Source organism: Mchenga conophoros, linkage group LG15 (genome assembly GCF_057382185.1).
Source record: "Mchenga conophoros isolate Kocher_MC1m ecotype Shallow Benthic linkage group LG15, M_conophoros_male_GT1.1, whole genome shotgun sequence".
Lineage (NCBI taxonomy): Eukaryota > Metazoa > Chordata > Actinopteri > Cichliformes > Cichlidae > Mchenga > Mchenga conophoros.
In genome coordinates this window covers 3,033,021-3,055,023 of record NC_140540.1, presented here as the reverse complement: position 1 = coordinate 3,055,023, position 22,003 = coordinate 3,033,021, and the positions used below count along the sequence as shown (strand labels likewise).

The window sequence follows — 22,003 nt, the reverse complement described above, 5'->3', positions numbered from 1 at the left end:
CTTTGTTCTGATTGGTTGTCATTCCATTGCTACAATTCAGACAAATGCCATTATACTTTTACAGAGATATCTTTTATTTTAATTCAATGTCATTGTCTAATTTCTTTCTTTCTTAGCAACTAGTCAATAAGAACATGGAAAAGCAGTTCGCAGCATATTCTAGGTACCGTCTTTCTAGGTGTTTTCCTCTCTCCTGTTTAGCGGCGTATTGAACTTGAGCTCCCTGTGTTGTCAAATTAAAGTTATCAGATATTTCTGTTTTGCTTCACATTCCTCTAAGATGACACTTCTGTCAGGCACTGTCACTATCGCTTTCCTTTGGGAAACTGTTCGTATGCTTGTGTAGACCACGCACTTCCACTTTAAAGGCAGACACAGTGTTTGCCTTTCAGCCGTCCATTAGCACTGTATTTATAGCACAGATGATCGTCGGGCTTTTTAAAGGCAGAGATACATCTGTATGGCATAAACAGAATTAGTAATGCGACATGTATTGTTTCCTATCATATTGTAGTAATTTATAATTAGCTTTTCTTACTGTTAAGTGCATATATTAGATCTGTCTACAGGCAGCTATATAAAGAGTGGAGGTAGTAGTAGCGACACGTGTGCGTTTGCTCATTGTGTCGGCCGACCTTTAGTTTGTCGGCAAGGTGAGACAGCCTTTAGTGTTGCTCTCAGAGCAGCGGAACAAGTAAGTGTTGATTTCCTGACCCTCCCTGACAGTAAGCTTTTGTCCCACAGGTTAGTAAATAGTTGTTGCTGAGAATCCCAACAGGATAGCCCGTAGTTTAGAGGTTAGAAGCTAAGAGTCAAGGACTGCTGGCCTGCTTTCTCTTTCTTTCTCTCAACAGATCTGTCTTTCTATCATTTTCTTTCTTCTTTTTTGAAAGGCACAATTTGTTAGACTACAGGTGAAAGAAACACTGCAAGATTTGTGGGATTTAAGCCGTCCTACACAAATTTGATGTGAAAGTCCTCTCTGTGGTCCTCGTTGACGTTTTCATGTAGGACTCTGGTGTCGAATATTTGGAAAGGATGGCACGATGCCTCGGATCTCTGGCAAATCGCACAGTGTTTATTCACTGTAACACTAACTCATCCATGATATAAGTCATTTTTACTACTAACCAATATCTAACCAACTAATGTACTAACTAACATCCTAATTCCTCATCGTTGGTTTTGGTTTTTCTTTTCTGTCCATCCTTATTAACAACCTTTTTTGTTCACTATTCTTTTGATTTCCTTTCTTCCCCTTTTTCTGGAAAGCAATCAGGCATTGGACACGCTATGGTAAACAAACTACATTGTCTGGTAGATATCATTCTTATTGTCTTTTTTTTGGGTTTGCCGTGTGTCCCCCCCCCTCTCTTCTTTTATTCGTTCTCTTTGAGTTCCATCCTAGACACTCTTATCAAAAAATGAGGAGATGGGTTTGTATTACCAGGCAATTCTTTCTTCGCTTCTTCTCAATTTCCTCCCTGACCTGCCAACAACCTCCTTCTTTACCCCACAATCCCCATCCTGTTTTTTTTTCACTTTGGCTTTTACTTTTTTCTCTTTGTTTCTTCCACATTACTGCAGATTTACGACAAATAAAAATAATTGACTTCTTTGCCTTTGTCAGGGCAACTTACTTTTTATTTTTATTTTTTTCACACAAAAAGTCCCCATTTTTTGTGAGGACTGTCGTCCAGAACTGACAGAAGCTTGCCACAATCCCAAAGATGGTGACCTCGACAACGGGCCCTAAAAGAGAAACTATCAAAAAATGGCAACCCCTAACCTTCATTGCGGGAGCTCTGACAGTTGTTTCCAACACACAGTGACGCATGGCATGCCCACACCTCATTGACCTGTCACCACCCAAAGTCATATAACAAACATGTCACCCAGAATAACCACTAACACTCTAATTCATTCGCTCACCTTCCACCTATCACCTTCTCATTCACTTTGCCCTCCCCGTGTGTGTTTTCGTAGCATGCTGGTGAACGTGACGTTCTGTGTGTTTTGACTAACTCCGATCACCCTTGCCCCCGGGCCCATATGCGTAACATATCCAAGAATAAGCAAACTGATCTAGGATTATTGGTCTGGTGTAGTGACACGGGCACTGCAAAGCATGACACCTGAGCTAAACCTGATCAAAGATCAGCATGAGCTATTCTGAGAGTGTATATGAATATGGGCTCTGGTCTTGATTGTGCATGAGCGCAGCAACCTGTGTGGCTTGCTCCAGCTTTGTATGGCACCATCGATCCACTTACCCCCCTTACATGTCCAGTTAAGTGTGTTTAATTTGCCTTCTAACAGTGATGACCTTGGTTTGCACATGGACGTGGTGTGAAAAGCCTTCCCTTTGTTTTGCATGTGCGTGGGTATATACATGTAGTCGTCTGCAAGAGAGGCGAGAATGTGAAGATGGTTGGTGTGAGAGAGAACGTGTGGAACAAGTGAGGACGTGCGTGTGCACGTCTGTGTGTTTAAGTGCAGTCACATAGTGTACTGTAAATGTCTGTGTCTGCAGTTACAGATAAATCCCGAAACCTAAGACAAGTGGAATCAATTTGTCCTTGGTTTGAACATTGTACTAACCCTCCCCCAACCTGAAGTTTCAGAACCAAACCTAGAATCCATTCTCTTACTCCCATCAAAGATAAAGAAAATATGCCTCTGCCATATTTTCTTTACCTGTCCTGTGAATCCTATGGCAAAAATTCCATTAACAAAATCAAAAAACGCTGTCTTATCCAAAGGTTCAATGAAAAACCAACCTATCGTCAGGAGTCTTATAGCTCGTTTTGAATGCAGACCAAGGAAGGAGGTGTGTTGTATCCACAGCATAGAATCCCAGAGTGTAATAGCTTGGCTTTGGCTATGTGTTGCCCCTCAACAGGTCACAATCTCCGTCGACGGGATCCTCACCACCACTGGCTACACCCAGGAAGACTACACCATGCTGGGATCCGATGATTTTTTCTACGTGGGTGGGAGCCCCAGCACTGCAGACCTGCCTGGATCTCCAGTTAGCAACAATTTCATGGGCTGTCTGAAAGAGGTAGGAGGGGCTCGAATGGGAAAATAGGTGCATTATCAATTAGCGTACCATGCTGGTACTTCACGGTCACGCTCTCTCAATCTGCGCAGTTGTTTTCAAAGTGTACAAAATAATAATCATTATACTGGCCCTGAAAGGAAAGAGAAGAAGAAAAAAGAAAATTACATTATCAATTAAAGCTGCTGAGTTGGCAGAGGGAGTATCAGACTTTCAATATTCACCCCCTTAATCTAATTCATAACACTTACTGCAGTTTGTATGTGAGAAAATATTCCAAAATTGCTTCTGTCACATGTAATTTGCAGCATCAGCTTGAGTGCGCTGCTAAAACGCCTCTCAATAGGCGGCAATCTAAAAGAAATATTTGCTTATGATGAAATACGAAAACGCATTGTTGTTTTGGGACATTTAGAATGTATTTGCTGGCTCTTTGAGTTTGTTAGAACCAGAAGACATATAAAGTACCCCATTATTTTTATTCTGCTCACCATTACTTATCCTGCAGCCAGTAATAATAATAATAAAGTGCAGGCTGGTGGCTCTTCATGGCTGTACAAAAGTCTGCATTGATTCCTGCACTTCAGCAGCACCGTCAGGAATAACCTTCGCGTTTTACTTCTGATTCAGTTTGTCTTTATATAATGATACTTCTTATTATAAATTATATTTTATTGCTTTTTTAAAGGTATTTCTGAGCTCTTACTGGGCGGTTACACTATTCTGTTTGAAGGCTGTACTTTTCTACACTTAAAATATCTTTTTCTGTTTTCATATGATAACATTAAAGCTGCTGCTTTAAACTGTTGAAATGACAGAAAACCAACTCCTCATGATGGGAATCCTACCTGAAAACTGTTGCCATAGTTATAGCACCAGTGCTGAAAACGTGAATAACAACAGTGGCTCTGAAAAGATGCAGGCAGTCGTTCAGTGGGGGATATAATTATTTAATCCCCTGCTGAATTTGCAAGTTTGCTCACTTACAAATAAATGAACAGTCTCTCGTTTTTATGCTAGTTTCATTTTAATGGAGAGAGACAGAGGGCGCCAATATGGAGGCCGAATTCTGGCTGTGATATAGGGGATCAAATACTCAATACTAATTCCGTACATAATACTTATGTTTCTCTCCATTAAAATAAAGCTGCCATAAAAATTAGTGACTGTTCACTTATTTGTGAATGTGTGAAAGTGAGAAAACTTACAAATTCTAGCAAGGAGTCAAATAATTATTTCCCCCACTGTACATAAAACGCTAATTGTGGCTCCACGGTGTAGTGGTTAACACACTCTTCATCTTAGACATGAAAGAGACACATTCCCAGTGTCGGTCCCTTCCCTAGATGAACGCGAGGGTTGCATTAGGAAAAACATCTGCCATAACGACTGTGCTGAATCTAACATGTCCAAAATGTCGATAGGGCTGATTTCTAGGCCAATATTAGCCATTTCCTGGTGCGTTAGTATTTTGGATTGTTATCTGTGTATCTGTGGTTTGCCATAACATGCAGTATTTCAATAAGAGGTAACTATTAGCTGGTATTTTATTATTGTATCTATTGGTATTACTGTTTCTAATGGCAGATGCATGAAAATTAAAACAATAAAGAGAGGACAGGAGAAACACCCTTCAAACGTGTTAAGAATGTTGACATTTCCCAGTTTTTCCACCAGAGGGCACTCTGTAACATCCCTGCTGGCAACGTGTGTTTGGAAGCCACACACAGCGGACACAAACACAACAACCAGCTAACTCTACTTGGATAAACAATGACACATAAAACTGTTTTAGGAAATCTGGTTATTTTTCATGGTTCTGATATATCCAAGTGTCAGGTTGTTGTTTCTTGGTCCAAAAAGAGATGCCAATGGAATAGTGACTTAAATTGGAGTTTATAAAGGCCAGCAGGGAGCGACTCCTTCGGTTGCCCAAAAAAATACAGTCGTATAGAAGACTATGAGTCATTTGGCCTACAGCTCTTTTGACCTGTGAACCTAATGAATTTTTTCGGTGAGTTTATGATCTCAATTACGAATTTTAAGCGTTATTGAACACATCATCATGTCCATTTTGTAAATTATGTTCTCATTAGTGTCCAAAAGGATTATAAAGCAGATCATGCTTTAGTTCTATGATTGACAAGTTATTATGTGAGAGTGCAGTGTCCCTCAGTTACCCAATCAGATACATCAGTCCCTTGTCATATCCTATTTCAAAGCACCAAGATGGCGAGAACCAAAATATACAGCTTTAGACTAGAAAGTGAGGTCTCACTAACCAAAGGGGACCTCCCCGTGGCTATCTCCATCAGTTTTATCCAGTTTATGGAAATATTATACAACCTCATTTCTCACAGGACTCACTCTATCCTCTCATCTAGGCTGTTTTTCTCTTCCATTACAATCTTCTCAATTTTGACAAGGGCTAGTAAAGTGTATGATGTGCTGGCAAACTCACTGGGCCACTGTCCAACTTGACACACACGCGCAGGTTTGGGTGACGGATAAGGGGAAGGTCACCTTGTCTGGACTGTTGTATGTTTCGACTGAGTGGCTCAGATTGCTGTTCCTTTAGTCATTACCACCCTGGCTAATGCATCCCTCATCAGCCCTCAAAGTGCCATGACCCTTTGTGTGTGACTCTCACACACACAGATACATGTTTATGGAACATGCTGTATGATTAAATAGTTTTCAAGCTTTTGATTGATTGCCAGTGTTTGTTTTAGCACCAATGTGCCAAAACGATACACAGTAGAGAGAAGAGGACTTATTCTACTTTATTTTTATAGATTAATTAATGCATTAATGGGCTACCTGGCATGAAGCAAGAAGGAATGATCCAAGTAACCAAAGCACACATCCTGTTATAAAAATTCTCTTCCTAGCTGTGTCGTGTTTCCATGAAAAATGAGCATCAGTATGTATATTGTCTTTTTTGCAGCCTGTGAAAATCTGTTGATGTTTAGTTCTTGACAGTACTTTACAAAGCATGAGATATAAATGAGCAGTTTGGCCAGTTTGCTGCAAAGCAAGTCTCTCTACAGCGTTACCGGTAGTCTAAATACAGTTCGAATTTTTTGTATCAAAGCAACACAAAGTGGATAACAGTAATATCTGACCTGTGTGATGGATATCAGGGAATGTACCTGGACCCACTGTGTTTTTTCCAAAGCTTGCAGTTCAGTGTTTGACTCATTAATTGAATATTGATTTGTGAACACAAACGTGTCTCCTGTGCTCTGCAAGTTTGGCATAATTGTTTGGATTTCAGTCAAGACGGCTATAATCGAAAGAAGAAGACGAGTATTTGGCAAGAGCTATGACACTGATTAAGTCAGGAGGAGCATTAAAGAGGAGCTGGTGTGGATGTGAGCTGCAAAGTGGCTTGCAGTTGTGCAAATTGCTAAAGCAGCTTAAATGTTGCTCTTTATAAGATTCGTGAGATTTGCAGAATGGATGTGGGAGCTGATGTGGCTGTCACCAAGATCAGCTGAGCTCCAGGATTGCAGCTGAGTTTGGTTTTGTGTTTTTGCTTAATCTGATTGTAGATTTCTGGGTATATTTCATTACCATTGGTGCATTACCTTGAGAGCCAGTACACAAGGTATTCAGTAGGTACACGTGTGCATTCTGAGTGGCTGCTGGCAGTTTGTAAGTGAAATAAGGTGACAGCACTGTACAAAGCATGAAAAGAGCTATTCAGTGTTCAGTAACAAAAACCTTATGATTGCTTCAGAAGCAGAGAACGTTCACCTTCAGAGTAAAACGTTGTGACTTACTGCTGCAAACTAATCTGCCATCGTCCTAAAGTTGATTCTGTTCATCTGGACGTTTTCAGTGGGAGAAACGTTTCGTCACTCATCCAGGTGACTGCAGGTTTCCCCAACCTTAGAAACAGTACATCTGCATAATGACTGAAACCCGCCCACTGAAGGAACAATAGGCTGGGAGGTCAGTTCCTTCATCATGATTATGCAAATTGTCATGACCATTGATCAACAACCACTGATCAAAGTCTTACAGTATTGTAAGATGGCGATCTGCCAGTGACCAAAGCAATCACCAGGAGGTTTTTGGTGCAGCACCCTCTTTGTGACCTCCTGCAACCACTTGCCAAACGGTTGGGGAATGCACGTTACTAGCAGCAAGTAGCTGTCAGGAACGCGATGACTGGTCTCTACATCTTTGCCACTGAGGTCACACCAAGTCAGCAAAGGTTTTCAAATACAGCAAGTGCTGGAGCCGTGCTACCTAAGCGTGCTTACCCTTCTTCAGATGTAGGCAAAAATGACAAGCCCACAATACTTTATTAATAACGTATACTTTATTAATCCTGTAGGAAAATAATTAGTCCTCTGCATTTAACCCATTCACTCAGTGGGCGGCTACCGGGGAGTAGTGTAAAAGCGGTACCTTGCTCAAGGGTACTTCAGGGTAGCCATTCGCTCATGGGGCAGACACTCCACCTACTGAGCTAACCCTGCCCCCTAAAACTGAAGGGCCATGGGTAGGAGTTGAACCCGCGCCGCCCACTGTCAGGGCGCCTGCTCATCTTGCTTGAGCTAAACCAGCGCTCGTTAGCCATGTGTGTTATGATTACTTGTCGTATCTCAAACCTCAGTCAGTCATTTATTTCCCAAAATTGTCCACCCTGCTTAAAATTATTTATACATTAAAAAAAATAGAAAAGTATATGAATGAACTGTGTAGTATAATAGTGCTAAAGCGTGAAAGAGTTCCCCCGCCCATTTTAAATAAAGTGATTAATGACAACGAGCAATACTTACTACTTGAAGCTGGATCACTCTGTTTGGGGGGTTTGGCCTCTACATCATAATAATAATAATAATAATAATAATAATAATAATAATAATAATAATAATATAATAATAATAATAACTTTTTTATAGGCACTTTTGAGACCCTCAAGATCACCTTACAATAGTACAATAACAGTAAGAACAATACAATATAATAAAATATTGTACTCCATAGCAAGATTGGATTTCGGAAATATTTTTGCCCTTTTTAGAAAATAAAATAAATAAAATCTACACGTTTGCTAGGAGGTCCTTGTTGGTACATAAAGAGACAAGGATCCATTTAAAATCTTAACACGGACAATGCAAATCTATTATTCTCTGTCCTTCCACCACTTGTCGAGGAAATATCTTTTTAGCTGTTAAATCTTCATCAGCGGTCATCGGCTAGTTTCTAATTGGAAACACCCCAAACACTGTCTCTGAAAAACGCCACCGAGCTTTTAAAGAAGCAAATTTGAGCCGATAAATAGCTTGCATGTTTCCTGAGCCACGACGCGGAGACGGTTGTATAAAATGTTTGTTTCCATTATTATCTCAACAAGCGTGACTCAGCATTAGCTGGCACTTGAGTGTTAGGTGCACAGAATCACGAAGTGATTCACGGTGTGTTTGGTTAATGGTAGTGTCGTGTGATGCTCAAGTGTTCATCATACATAGCTCCATTAAGTGGGCACGATGCCAGCTGCTACTCAGCACCGTGCAAATTGCTCACAAGTGGCACCCTGATCTCCCTTTCATACTCTTATTCATTAAAGGTATTTCTTTGATTGTTCCATTAGTCCCACATTGTACGCATGTGTGCATTTCCCCTGCGTGTGCTCCCTGTGTATCATCCCTTTGTCTCTCAGCCTCTCTCTTGTTGTCCGTATTTATTCCTTCCTGCCCCCTCCGCCTCTTCCTGTGGATTCAATATCCCCACATAATGAGGGAATGATTCAGTTGAATTTGGCCCGCTGCTCAGATCAAGATGCGTCAGTGTTTCTGTCTGCGTGTGTAATGTCTGGCTCGAGCACTTTGAAATGCTGGTGAAGCAGGAATGTTGGTCTCTGTTCATTCTGAGACTTTTTAGAAATTTTTTTCAAAGAACACCTTTTTAAGCTGATGAATATGCTGGTGGAGACATGTGTCGCCACAGCGAGCAAATGCTTCCTTTTCTTGTCTGATAACAAAAGAGATGCCTGCGTGCTGCCATCACAACCCCTGTCCTGTTCAGTCTTCGGTGCACTCATCTGCGCCCGTAGGCTACATAGGATCTCATCCATACACGATGCAAGCACACATGTCCCACCCACACTCGTGTTCCGCCATGTGGGCTGCGGTGTATCACGTGACCGACTGGCCAGCGGGCACACTCTGGTCAGCCTGATGTTTGGTAGTGCCGTGCAGTCTGTGCCTTCTGCAGCCCCTTTGAACTCTCACTCCAGGCCCCTTCAAGCACAGGGCGGCACTGCGTAGTGGCAGACTATGGGGGCGGCTGGGGAATACAGTGTCAACCCTGTCAGGAGAGGAGGAGCAGCATCCAAGAGGTGGAAGCAGAGAAAGAGGATGTTGAGTAACAATCAGGGAAGCAAGTATGTCAGGCTAGAAAGTGGGAGTGTTAAAAAAAAAGAGAGGAGGTGGGTGACAGAGTGTAGGAGAACAGAAGTGAAGTGCAGGTGGAGAGGAGAGAAAATCAGGATGGATGGACATGGAGAGTATGATGAGTAAGTGAGAAAAAGAGAAGGGGCAAGAGACCACTATTTGACATTTGAGAGAAACGATGTCGTCATCAGTTTTGTGTTATTCACTGCTGTATGTTCAGGCAGTGCTTCTTTCCCTCTATTACAAATGCAAATGTCACCCTGTCCTTTTAATAATTTGACTTTTTTTTAATATCTCCTTCGAGGGGAACAATGATGGATGGGTGCAAACAGAAGACTTTAATGGAATACCTTCACCTTTCCCATCACCCGCCCCCACAGGGCTAAGCTGTGCCACTGGTAAACAGTTTCTGTTTAGAGGATTTGGCTCCAGGTGACACCTTTTGTACAAAGCACCTTATGCGCCCGAAACACAGGCTACCTGTAAATCTTATATAATGTGATAAAAATAAAATTGCTGAAAGATATTTTTAAGTTCTACAACCACTTGCTCGGGGAGAGCACAGTTGTGGCTATGATAACGGCGAGCATTTGAGAGGAATGATGTTTTTAGAGTCGATAAAATTAGATCTGTTTTGTAACTCTTTTGAAGGAGTGCAGCTAAAAACAGATGTCGTTTTTTTTGAGTTATTTGGAGCCATTTGGTAACACGGGTGAAATTCTGTACTTGTTATGTATGAATACAATACAGAAATCGAGTTCACGACTCCATGCTTCAGAATTTGCTGAAGTATTTCACACATGATGATCCTGTGCAGACTTTGTAAGGTGCAACCCACCACCATTTCTAATGACCTATAAATGGTGGTGGTCTCTGTCACATAGAGACTAACAACCATCTGCACTCACATTCAGACTTATGGGTAATTTAGATTTACCAATTAACCTAACCCTAATACTTGCATGACCTTTAACTGTGGGAGGAAACCAGAGTACCCAGAGAGAAGCCACTGCAAACAGCCAGACCTTCTTGTTGTGAGGTAACCACCACCGTGCCACCGAGATGTCGATCCAGGCTTAACAAAAGTAGCAAAGCTATGACTACAGGGCTTTTCCTTTTTGTCCTCGACAGGTTAAACCACAATAAATACCAGTAGCATACAGATGGCGTGTGTATAGTTGTTTGCCTCTTATAACCCTGGTGATTTTCCTGTGGTTGGAAATCTTGTGTGATGTTGTGAATTTTGTGAGTCCAGGCAACTAACTAGTCTCACTAGATTGCATCATGTTATCTCAACAAGAACAAATTAAGTTGTTGAATTTCATACAGATCCTACATGATTTAATTATGTCCACCATAGAAACGTGAAACTATTTTGTTCAAACTACAAGTTAGACTTTTGTAAATGTAACAACCACCCAATTTACTTTTTTTCAGTGTACCCTGATATTCTTTGATGAGTAATGATGCAGAAGTATTGAAAAATATTGATGTTAACACTTGTTAAAGATCATTGACTGACAGGGATAACAAAAATGTGCATGTTAACTGTGACGCAATTGATATAGAAAACTGTTAAAAAAATGTTAACAAAAATACCAGAATCTCAAGCACCCGGAGATTAGCTTGTGTGACGCAAGCCCAAAGTGTACAGTGCTGCAACGCTTTAATCAGCTGAAGAGCAAAAGTGTGATCATAGGTAAAATGTTTCAGGTTCAGTATTTGACAGATGACACAGCCGAGTGGATTTAGGTCAGTAAGCTTTAAAAAACTAAAAAACACATTGGTTAAAATCTGTGGTCAGAGTCAGTGAGAGTCCTCTATGCTGCACACGAGTAGTGAAATGTGCTTAGACTGTAATAGTGATAGCATGCTGCAGTACAGGAAGGATTGCATGGCACAGGTGGGTGGTTTGGGTGTTGCCCTGAAACAGGAGGGATACGACTGATTTAACAGTAAGCATCTCTAAAGCACCTCTGATGAGCACAGTGTGTACACAGGATGTGTTCAAGCACAGCACTAAGTGTAGGTCGTCAGCATTCGGTTCTTCATAAAATTCTTGTAGATGTCCTCATAACATTAAAGCAAATAGACTTCTGTTAAAAGTGATGTCCCGTCATGTTTAAGGCTGAAAAACACTCCTGTGTGATGTACAGTATATGCAGTTAAACCACTCAACTTGTACTGCTTTTGCTATGGTGCCACTTTTGACTGTTTATTTGACTTGATGCTGCAACAGAAGGAAGTGAGAGACTAACCATCCCCACAGGTGTAACTGTCAATAGTGCTGAGGGGGGGTAGCCATAGAGACAGGGCTTTCACAATGTCATATCTTCACTTCACAGTTATCTTGGTCAAAAAACGATAACAATAATGAAATACCAACATTTTAAAATGAGGAATAATTGCAGTATTACAGTCAAATTTGGTGAATTAGTTGAACTAAAATTACAATAAAATACGAGTGCTTGGTGCAGAACGGTATGCACTGCAAAAAAAGGACAACTGCACAGTTATTTATGATAATATGTGATATGTGTTACCATCATTTGTATGGTTGTCATGTCATCCCTGCACGCAGCCAGAGGACAGTATTTTAAACAGGAGGGTCAGTAATGACTCCATGACCAAGATCATGTGACAGCCCAAACAGGAACTGTGGATGCTGCAATGAATAATGCACCATGTCAACAAACTGAAGCGCTGTGCCTCAGTTTTGCCACATTAAGGGTTCGCCCAAATCATAAAATATCTCTCCCACGGAGTTACCAATTCATTATTTCTTGAAAGACGTGTCTCAGAAATGTCATGCTTTGTTACTTTGAGAATCACAATGCTACATTTGCACGCTGCCTATGTTAAATGCACGTGTGACAAAACATCTGTTTGCTTTCCGCTTTGCACTTTGACTATCTCGACAAACAGATTGTGTGCATGTCTGTGTACATGGCGGCTTGTGCGTTTGGATCTGTTCACATCCAAAAGAATGTACTGGTTTTGTGGGTCTGTGTGTGCACACTTGAACAAATTGCCATGTCCCCCTGCGAGGCTGTCTTTGTAAGTGTGTGAATGTTGTTGTGTGTCTTCACTGCACTTCACTGGAATTATCCTGCTCCTTCATTAACACTAGGGTAAATCAGCAGCTGACAGCAGCTGTGTTTGGGGCCGAAAGGACATGAGCACTCATCTAAAGTAGATTAGGGAGGAGAGCGTGTGTGTGTGTGTGTTTGTGTGTGCGCGCGCGCGCGTATGCACGCATACACATGCCTGTTTGTGTGCACAAAGCCTACACTTCCACCAACCTACCCTTGCTCTGTACCCTTCTTCTTGTAGCTTTACTGTGTCCCAATCAATACTCAATCCGTGGAGGATCTGGACTTTATGGAGCTGTTACAGTCCCCCTGTGCGTGCATTATGAATGAGCCCCATAAGGCTGTTGGCTAAAAGATAGCGTAACAAAGCACAGCAATAACAAAGGGAAAGATGAAGCGTGTATAGCCGCAGTAGTCCATTCTTCTGTTATAACAAAATTTCGATTACATTATCGATCAGCCTGCAGCGGGACGGACGAAATCATAATTCCAAAACAGATCAGGGATGGTTGATTGGAAGATTATCGCACCCTCGAACAACACCGCTGCGCCTCGGAGAGTTTGTAAAGACTTCACACTGTCAAGAAAATGAAGCCGGAGGGCAAGTTAGTCATGAGTTAAACAAACTGAGGTTTTCAGAGCACAAGACAAACCGTTGTTCTTCGGATAGAAACCTGAAGGAATCTCAGGGCTTAATTCCTCTTTCCATGTCTACTTGTTATTTCTCAAAGATATAGACATAGTGCCTTGGAACTTTGGCAAGTTTGAGCAATTTACATCTAAGAACTGCACAGTCACTATCCCTGTACTATTAAAGAAAAAAGTTCTTCATTGCAAATGAGTAGCATTAAAGCACCTCTTTCTTCTTCTTTCTCTTTTCATGTAATATTCAGTTTGTTCTCTTGCCCAAGAGTGGTCTTAAGCATGCCGGAATTGGAATCCAAGGTATCGGGCTTCAGACGAAAACATGGTAAAAACGTCAGTGTTTCAGAGAGATCAGTAATGATGGTTAAAGCTCAAATATGTTAGAGCTACAGGGCGGCTGCAGCATTTCAATATAAAAAAAAAAAAAAGAAATTTAAAATCATCCCCCATTTTTCATCTGGCGCTTATCATCATCTCAGAACGTGCGTTGCATTTACTTGGGTAAGTACAGCAGAGCAACAAATGTTGCTGCTGCTGATTGATAATTACCAGAGAGCAAAAAAACACAAACAAAAAAATTTCTCAGATCTCTCAGAACTGAGTGGGGGGCAGAAACGACCCCCCAAGCCATGGGTCATATTAGCATATTTAGCATATGCAAACACTTTATTGCTTTTTACTGTTTGATTTATTGCCTAAACCTTCTTCTGTGTAGTACGGAGGACCAAAGCTGCCAACATCCAGAATAAATAAAATGCCATGCATTCTTCGTGCTCACTTCTGTTCCGCCAATACGTGAGGACTTGACCCTGTGGCGTACTTCGAATTACACTCTCCCTCGTTTGTGTAGTGAAGCAGAAAGGCACAAAGACATAAATAACTCTGAGGAAATAAATTGGCAAAGAAATAAAAGCATGGCTAAGTAAACGGGGGCATTAATGCAAAAAGAAATAAATACAGAAGCAAATTAAAAGAGGAAATGTATTTTTTCTTGTTTTTGGCAGGATGGGAGACAAAAAACCTGATTTTGACATGTTGCAGTAAAAGGAGAAAAAAAAAGCACGGGATTAATTAACGATGGCCCAGTTCCATTAAGTGTGCCAGTAAGCCATGACAGTGAACCAGTGTACACAAAAGCATTCGTTTAAGTCATGTCTGAAGCACCAAACAGTTTCTAGAAAATACTTCGTACTTATAAGCTTTTGCTTTTATTTGTTTTATATTGGAAGTACTGGGGACTGTGTGTTTGACAGATAAGCATTTGGATTTTATTTTTATGTATTTTTCATACATGTTACTTGTACCTTTGCTTGCATTGCAATTTTTTAGCATTCCATCACAAAGGTGGGCGCAGTAATAGAAATGCAGTTTGAAACTACTCGCAGTTATTACATATTAATTATTTCTTTGCCAGTTACATATTTATATAAGTGTATTTATTGACATATAAGATAATCAAAACTGCTGTTAGGAAGCAGTTAGTACCTATTAGCTATTGACGTTTGTGTCTAAGTGGCAGGTGGGTTACACAGTGGCCTTAACACTTTGCATATGACTAGATAGCATCTGCAATTTATAGCCACCAGCCTGTGTTGTTAATGGTTTTTTTAAATAATTTTTTAAAACAAATACACAACCTTTGCTTTTGATTAGATTGAAAATTTAAGACTGGGTGGGCCTGGTTATCAAGTAGTTTTTGAGTAGTTTTAAGTAATCTAAGAAACCTCTTATTAACCCTCACCTGTAAAAGGCTGTGGGGGTGTTGTTGTCACGCTGCTAGACGGCCCGGCGGTGCAAGATTTTGAATGCAATAAGTCAGAGTTTGAAATTGATAACATAGGTGTATCTACTAAAGGCTGAGGGGTAGCACTGGCGGCTACCAGTATTCCCAAAATGTATCTCAGGCACCTTTTTCCAGTTTGTGTTCTTACTGAAAGTTAAAGCCACAGGTCTATACCCCATGAACTCTCATTTTTACAGTAAACGTCTCAATTAAATCGCTGCGTTGTGTTCCAGTTGGCTTTGGTTTTCTTTGTTAGTGTACTTTTGTTTTCTCTTGCTATTCTGTATAAATGTTCATTTTTAATTCAGAGGGTTTCTTTTACTGTGTATTTGAAAGTCAAATCACCTGTAACAGTACATAACCAGTGGATTAACAAAGCTTGACAGTGAGCGTATTTTGTTGTGTTCATGTTCAGGAGATTACATGTGGTCATTAACTGCACTGACATCTGCACACACACACACACACACACACACACACACACACACACACACACACACACACACACACAGGACCCCATTTGACCTTTTTACTTGTGTCTTGACATGTTTGCTGCCCTTGTTCTCACTAGCTTGTTGTTGGAGCTTGTTGCCTCCCCCTTAACACACAAACACACACACATTACACCCCTCTCAACCCCACCCGCTCCCCTCCTCAGTCCTCCTCAGCGCTTGGGTCACCTGTGTTGATTTACTGTCAAATCTTCCAGGATTATCAGTAATCCCACAGAAGTACAATCTGTTGGCTGACAGCTGTGCTCGCTCTAACAGTGTTGCTGTTTCCTGCGCATACACTGCCCTATATACCCGAAAAAGCCTCTCTTCCTCCTCAGAAAAAAAGAGGGAAAAAAAACATTAATTTTCTGCATCAATGGATTCCAATTGACAATATTCTGCAGCCCATATCTGTGGTATTTTGTTGTATTTGACTATAATGTGGCGCTGCTTTCTACTTTGATGGATTAGAGGGTTGGTGTAAATTTATTGCTGGTAAATAAATATGATATTGGATATATTCTCACACTGTCACAGATCCTCCTGTGGGGTTTCACCCTCGGTTTATCAAGGCTGGTCTTTTTGAATATTACAAGAAATGACTCGCTAATAATTTAGCCATCACGTCTCACAGTTCAGTCAGTGAGTAGGTGTTCAATCAAGCCCAAAAGAAATAGTCGTGCATCTCCTTTTTGTCATAGATGAATTGAAGCGGGAATAGAAAAATGACTGAGACAATCAAAGCTTTACATATATATTAGTTTTATTGATCCAGCTGCCCTTTAATTTGCAGTATATAATAATGTCAACATGATGCTATACTATTGCACTTTGAAATGAACTGCAATTCATTTCCATAGAAGTTATTTACCGTTGCTGCACCGGCAAATCATTTCATATACTGAAACATTGGAAATAAGCTTTGAAAAAGGACGAGAAAGTACAGTAATCGTACAGGATTCTTGGTGATCGTTTCCCTCATATATCTTCCACAGGTGGTGTACAAGAACAACGATATCCGCCTGGAGCTCTCCCGCCTCGCCCGCATTGTCGACCCCAAGATGAAGCTCCAGGGTGACGTGGTCTTCAAGTGCGAAAACGTTCCCACCCTCGACCCCATCAACTTCGAGACCCCGGAATCCTACCTGGCCTTGCCAAAATGGAACACCAAGCGCGTGGGCTCCATCTCCTTCGACTTCCGCACCTCTGAACCCAACGGGCTGATCCTCTTCACCCACGGTAAGCCTCAGGACAGGAGGGACGCGAAGGGCCAGAAGAACAACAAGGTGGACTTCTTTGCAGTGGAGTTGCTCGATGGAGGGCTCTACTTGCTGCTAGACATGGGCTCCGGGACTATCAAGGTCAAAGCAACGCAGGCTAAGGTCAATGACGGCTCCTGGCATCATGTGGATATCCAGAGAGATGGTCGCTCAGGTAAGGATGAAAGAAAAAAGACGGATAAAGGTTGAAATGTCTGTTTTTGTGTTTTTAAGTTATCTGTGCTGAACTTTCACAGATGTTTAACATCCCTGTTAAATCAGCTCTGTGCTTTGAGAAGGCACAGTGGTCCTGCCATGTCACTGGTGTCCTGTTTTCTCTGATACACACACAAATACACAAGAAAAAAATGGCTTCAGTCAAAAAAATTGAACTTCTGCTTCAGCTCAAACCGTGTTGCCTTTGGCTGAACGGTACAAAGTATAAATTTATAGGCAGAGAACTAAAACATGGTCAGAAACAGAGTAATAAATACAGAAGAAAAGAGAATTGCAACTGTGCAATATTTACTTATGTAATACACAGTGAAGCATATCTTGTTTTGTTCTATTGCTATTGGGACTTTTCTATTTTTAAGCAGTAGTCAGCTTTTTAAAATGCCAAAAGAATTAAAGACAAAATTGCATCTTTAATGCAAAGACATCAAGTTTACATCCACTCACCATGGGCATGGATGGAATTTGGATTTTTGGATTCTAATGATTTCTTTGAACTGTGCTTTTTCCAGGCTGAAATGACTGCACGCCATACATCTTTAATGAATTTGAAAAGCAACTCTTTCAATTTATTTTGGATTTTCTCCACTCCACACAGGGTCAAAAGCATACATACACACATCCACACTGATATTTGTGTCACTTAGCACCAGACACTTTTGCCATGAACAAGTTTCTGGCATAATTCTGGCTGGATATTCATTTGTTTTTTTCTTAGCACATTTGGTAGAGTTCATTTAAATTCATTGGTTTCATGGCACAGACCCAGCTTCAAGCTTAGTCGAACTTGAAAACTGTTGATTTTGGAGCACAGGCTTCTTTCTTGATTGGTACCCACTCAGCCCACGAAGGCGTGGACAAACTCTTGTCACGTTAATCTGGATAAAATCCAAATCTTTAGTGAACATGCTGAGACAGAACATGACACAAGGAAAAATACTTGGAAACACAACTGGAAAGCTTGACTGCACAGTAGACGAAGAACGGCAGGTGACAGAGCATGGATATATTATATGTGTATATAAATGAACAGGACAAAGTGAATCTGACAGCAGTGCAGAAACATAAATGCAACCAAAATCCAAAAGCATGGCCAAAACTGCAGAACTGCTCGCTTGACTGTTCACTCACATTTTGCAAAAACTGACACACTCTTCAGTCAATTACAAACAAAAACTAAAAAACCTAAAATAGCAACTACAAATAGGGAAACATGAATTCATTTGCATAACCATTTATCTCTCAGTTGACTACAGTCTTCGTAACACTAGTGAAACTAGCTTTGATGTAATGAAATTGCTTTGCTTCAAAAAATACAACTTGTGCATACTTACAGTGAATTATACCAGCTCAAATGTTGCAATGCTGCAGTGATTCTACGTATTCCAGCTTTTCCTGCATCCCCACAGCGAGATGATGGAAACCATCTCAATATATTAATACAAGCATTGATTTATTGCCAGGATAAAAGTCGTATCTCTCTCTAGATAGCTACTGAGTCCATTTCCTCTTACCTACCGCTATCTGGATGTTCTCTGACCTCATAACATGGGCAAATACACAGAAAGTACTAGAAGAAGATTATATTAGAGAAAGGGGCTCGAAACTTCTTTCGCCTTGAGCTCCGAACCCAACACAATCTCTGCATTAGGTGAGATCCTCCAGAGGACTTGGTTGTGTTAGACGGCATTACAGCCCATGTTATATATCAGATTAGAGCAGCCAATTTAGCCATGTGTCAGAGCTCGCTGCTTTGATTAATCACCGGCACAGCCCCCAGTGCGATAGCAGAGTAAAAAGTAGGATTTTCAGGGGGAAAAAAAGAGGAATGAGACAGATATATGGATACCAGACTGAGGGATGGTTAAGAACAGCCATAATCACACTTGTGGCTTGAGTGAAATGTTAATAGGAGTTGCAAGTGAATTTAATTTTCTGTCCACAAAGAGCTATATCCAGGATCTCTCTCTGAAGGACGGCAAGGTGAATATAACATAAAGTGAGAACTCACAGTGCACCACTTTCAGACAAGCCAAGTTTAGGCTTTGTAGTGAAAGTGATGTTTTCATCTGTTGTGTCCCTCGCATTAAAAAGAGCTGATAATGAGCTGCGGGTAGAGGCAGTGTAGTAGAAAAAGAGCTAATGAACCTGTTTATTTCTTCCTGTAAGTTCATAATCATCGAATAAGGTCATAAAAGTGTTAAAATAATTAAAAATCTTGACATAAAATATGAATATATGGCCTTGGGTAATGACATTATGTATGCATGATGTTTTATAGACACGCAGAGCAATCTGGGGGATTTTTATGGAGTTTAAAAAAAACACACACACAGAAAAGTCTATAATTTGGGAGACAAACCAGATTCTCTTTGCTTACCTTTGAGTTTGTTATTTGTACGTCTAACACCAAATGTTAACTTGAAAAGATCTGAAGTGTGAGGAAAATAACATGAACAATATAACACAGTCTACCACACCACAAAAAGAGTGTCTCGTGACTGCAGGGGTTATTTCACCTGTTGCATTAAAGTGCAGCTGTAAAATGTGATCTATTTCCTCTGGACCCATTGCTAGGACAACGCAGCAAAGAACCAGTGTTAAATCTTTAGGCACTTTGTTACTAGCAGCCTGCCACAAAAACACATAATTTGTCCTCATTTCTTTAGTTGAAAGAAAGATTACACAGTTTGACATGCATATAATGGTATTTTTGCACCGGCAAGGTTATTTCAAATAACTGTTATTACAAAATAACAAGTGGAGGAAGAAGTGGCTGGCCTTAAAGGGTATCTGCTGCTGATGAGTCGTATCTGAAAGTCATATCCTCAAGAAAAGGAAAATCCAGCAAAAACCTCACACAGGACCTGATGCATCTGACCTCCAGCTGATTAGATAGATGTGAACCCAAAGGCAGACGATGGAAACAGAATCTTATTTTAAATTGAAAGTGTACCGTTTATTTTGGCAGAAACACAAAAACACGGATTTCAAACCAAACTGGGGAAACTAAGGCAAGGCAAGGCAAGGCAAGTTTATTTGTATAGCACAATTCAACAACAAGGTGATTCAAAGTGCTTTACAGAGACATTAGAAACAAGAACAAATAAAAAGCATGATTTAAAATTGATTAAAACAAGCAAATAAACTAACTAACTAATTAACAAACAAACAAACAAAACAGTATATAAAATCAAAACAGATAAAATCAGAACAGTAGATAAAATCAGTAGTTAAATGTAAGTTTTGAAATTTAAGCTTAAAAGTGTGGATTTGGTGCTTTATTCAAATGCAGCTAAGAACAGGTGAGTCTTCAACCTGGATTTAAATAAACTGAGTGTTTCAGCTGATCTGAGGCTTTCTGGGAGTTTGTTCCAGATATAAGGAGCATAAAAGCTGAATGCAGCTTCTCCGTGTCTGGTTCTGACTCTGGGAACTGATAAAAGACCGGATCCAGATGACCTGAGGGATCTGGAAGGTTCATACTGGGTCAGGAGGTCACTGATGTATTTTGGTCCTAAACCATTCAGAGCTTTATAGACCAGCATCAGAACTTTAAAGTCTATCCTCTGACGGACAGGCAGCCAGTGTAAAGACCTCAGAGCTGGACTGATGTGGTCCACTTTTTTGGTCTTAGTGAGGACTCGAGCAGCAGAGTTCTGAATGAGCTGTAGTTGTCTGAGTGATTTTTTAGGTAGACCTGTAAAGATGCTGTTACAGTAATCAAGCCTGCTAAAGATGAATGCATGGACTAGTTTTTCCAGGTCCTGTTGAGACATCAGATCTTTTATCCTAGAAATATTCTTGAGGTGATAGTAAGCTGACTTTGTTATTGTCTTAATGTGTTTTTCTAAGTTTAGGTCTGCATCCATCACTACACCCAAATTTCTCGCCTGGTTTGTGGTTTTTAGATGTATAGATTGAAGTTCTCTGGTGACCTGTAATCGTTTTTCTTTGGCGCCAAAGACTATTACCTCAGTTTTGTTTTTGTTTAGCTGGAGAAAATTGTGGCACAACCAGTCATTGATTTCCTCAATGCATTTACCAAGAGCCTGTACAGGGCCTCGGTCTCCTGGTGACATTGTGATATATATTTGTGTGTCATCTGCATAGCTGTGATAGTTTATTTTGTTGTTGTTTATAATCTGTGCCAGTGGGAGCATGTAGATGTTAAACAGAAGGGGTCCCAAGATGGAACCTTGGGGAACTCCACATGTGATACTTGTCTGCTCAGATGTGAAGTTACCTATTGATACAAAGTATTTCCTGTTTTCTAAGTATGTTTTGAACCAGTTTAGTGCAGTTCCTGAGAGACCTGCCCAGTTCTCCAGTTGTTTGAGTAATATGTTGTGGTCAACTGTATCAAATGCTGCACTGAGATCCAGTAAAACTAGGACTGACATTTTTCCACTGTCTGTATTCAGACATATGTCATTAAACACTTTGGTCAGAGCGGTTTCAGTGCTGTGGTTCTGTCTAAAACCTGACTGGAAGGCATCGTAGCAATTATTCTGTTTTAAGAAGTAACTGAGCTGTTGAGAAACTGCTTTTTCAATGATCTTACTTAAAAACGGGAGATTTGAGATCGGCCTGTAGTTGTTCATTTGTGTCTTGTCAAGATTGTCCTTTTTCAGTATAGGTTTGATTACAGCAGTTTTTAGTGATTCTGGAAACACACCTGATAATAAAGAAAAGTTGACGATCTGTAACAGGTCTGACTCTAAAGTCTTTGAGACCTTTTTGAAAAAACTTGTTGGCAGGACATCTAAACAGCAGGAGGAGGAGTTCAGTTGACCTAAGATGTCCTCCAGGTCTTTGCTGTTAATAGGTTGAAACTGTTTCATGGTGTTTAAACAGTTTTTTGGTGGACACAGTACATATCCTGGATCTGCTGTTGATGTACCAATTGCTTGTCTAATTTTTTGGATTTTTTCAGTGAAGAATTTGGCAAAGTCATTGCAGGCCATGGTCGAATGAAGTTCAGCTGCCACTGACACAGGAGGGTTTGTTAGCCTGTCAACTGTA

At 40.6% G+C, this 22,003-nt stretch overlaps 1 protein-coding gene across 11 annotated transcripts in view; it reads left to right on the top strand.

Moving 5' to 3' along the window:
- nrxn3b (neurexin 3b) overlaps window positions 1-22,003 on the top strand; it is a 321,992-nt gene that overhangs the window by 79,024 nt on the left and 220,965 nt on the right. For 9 of the 11 annotated variants that reach the window (XM_085245861.1, XM_085245866.1, XM_085245864.1 and 6 more), the window contains exons 6-8: window positions 1,273-1,317; window positions 2,903-3,064; window positions 16,481-16,919. In XM_085245861.1, coding sequence (XP_085101987.1) covers window positions 1,273-1,317; window positions 2,903-3,064; window positions 16,481-16,919 — 646 coding nt within the window. The remainder of the gene's footprint in view (window positions 1-1,272; window positions 1,318-2,902; window positions 3,065-16,480; window positions 16,920-22,003) is intronic. The other 2 variants (XM_085245862.1, XM_085245865.1) reach the window with 2 other exon arrangements.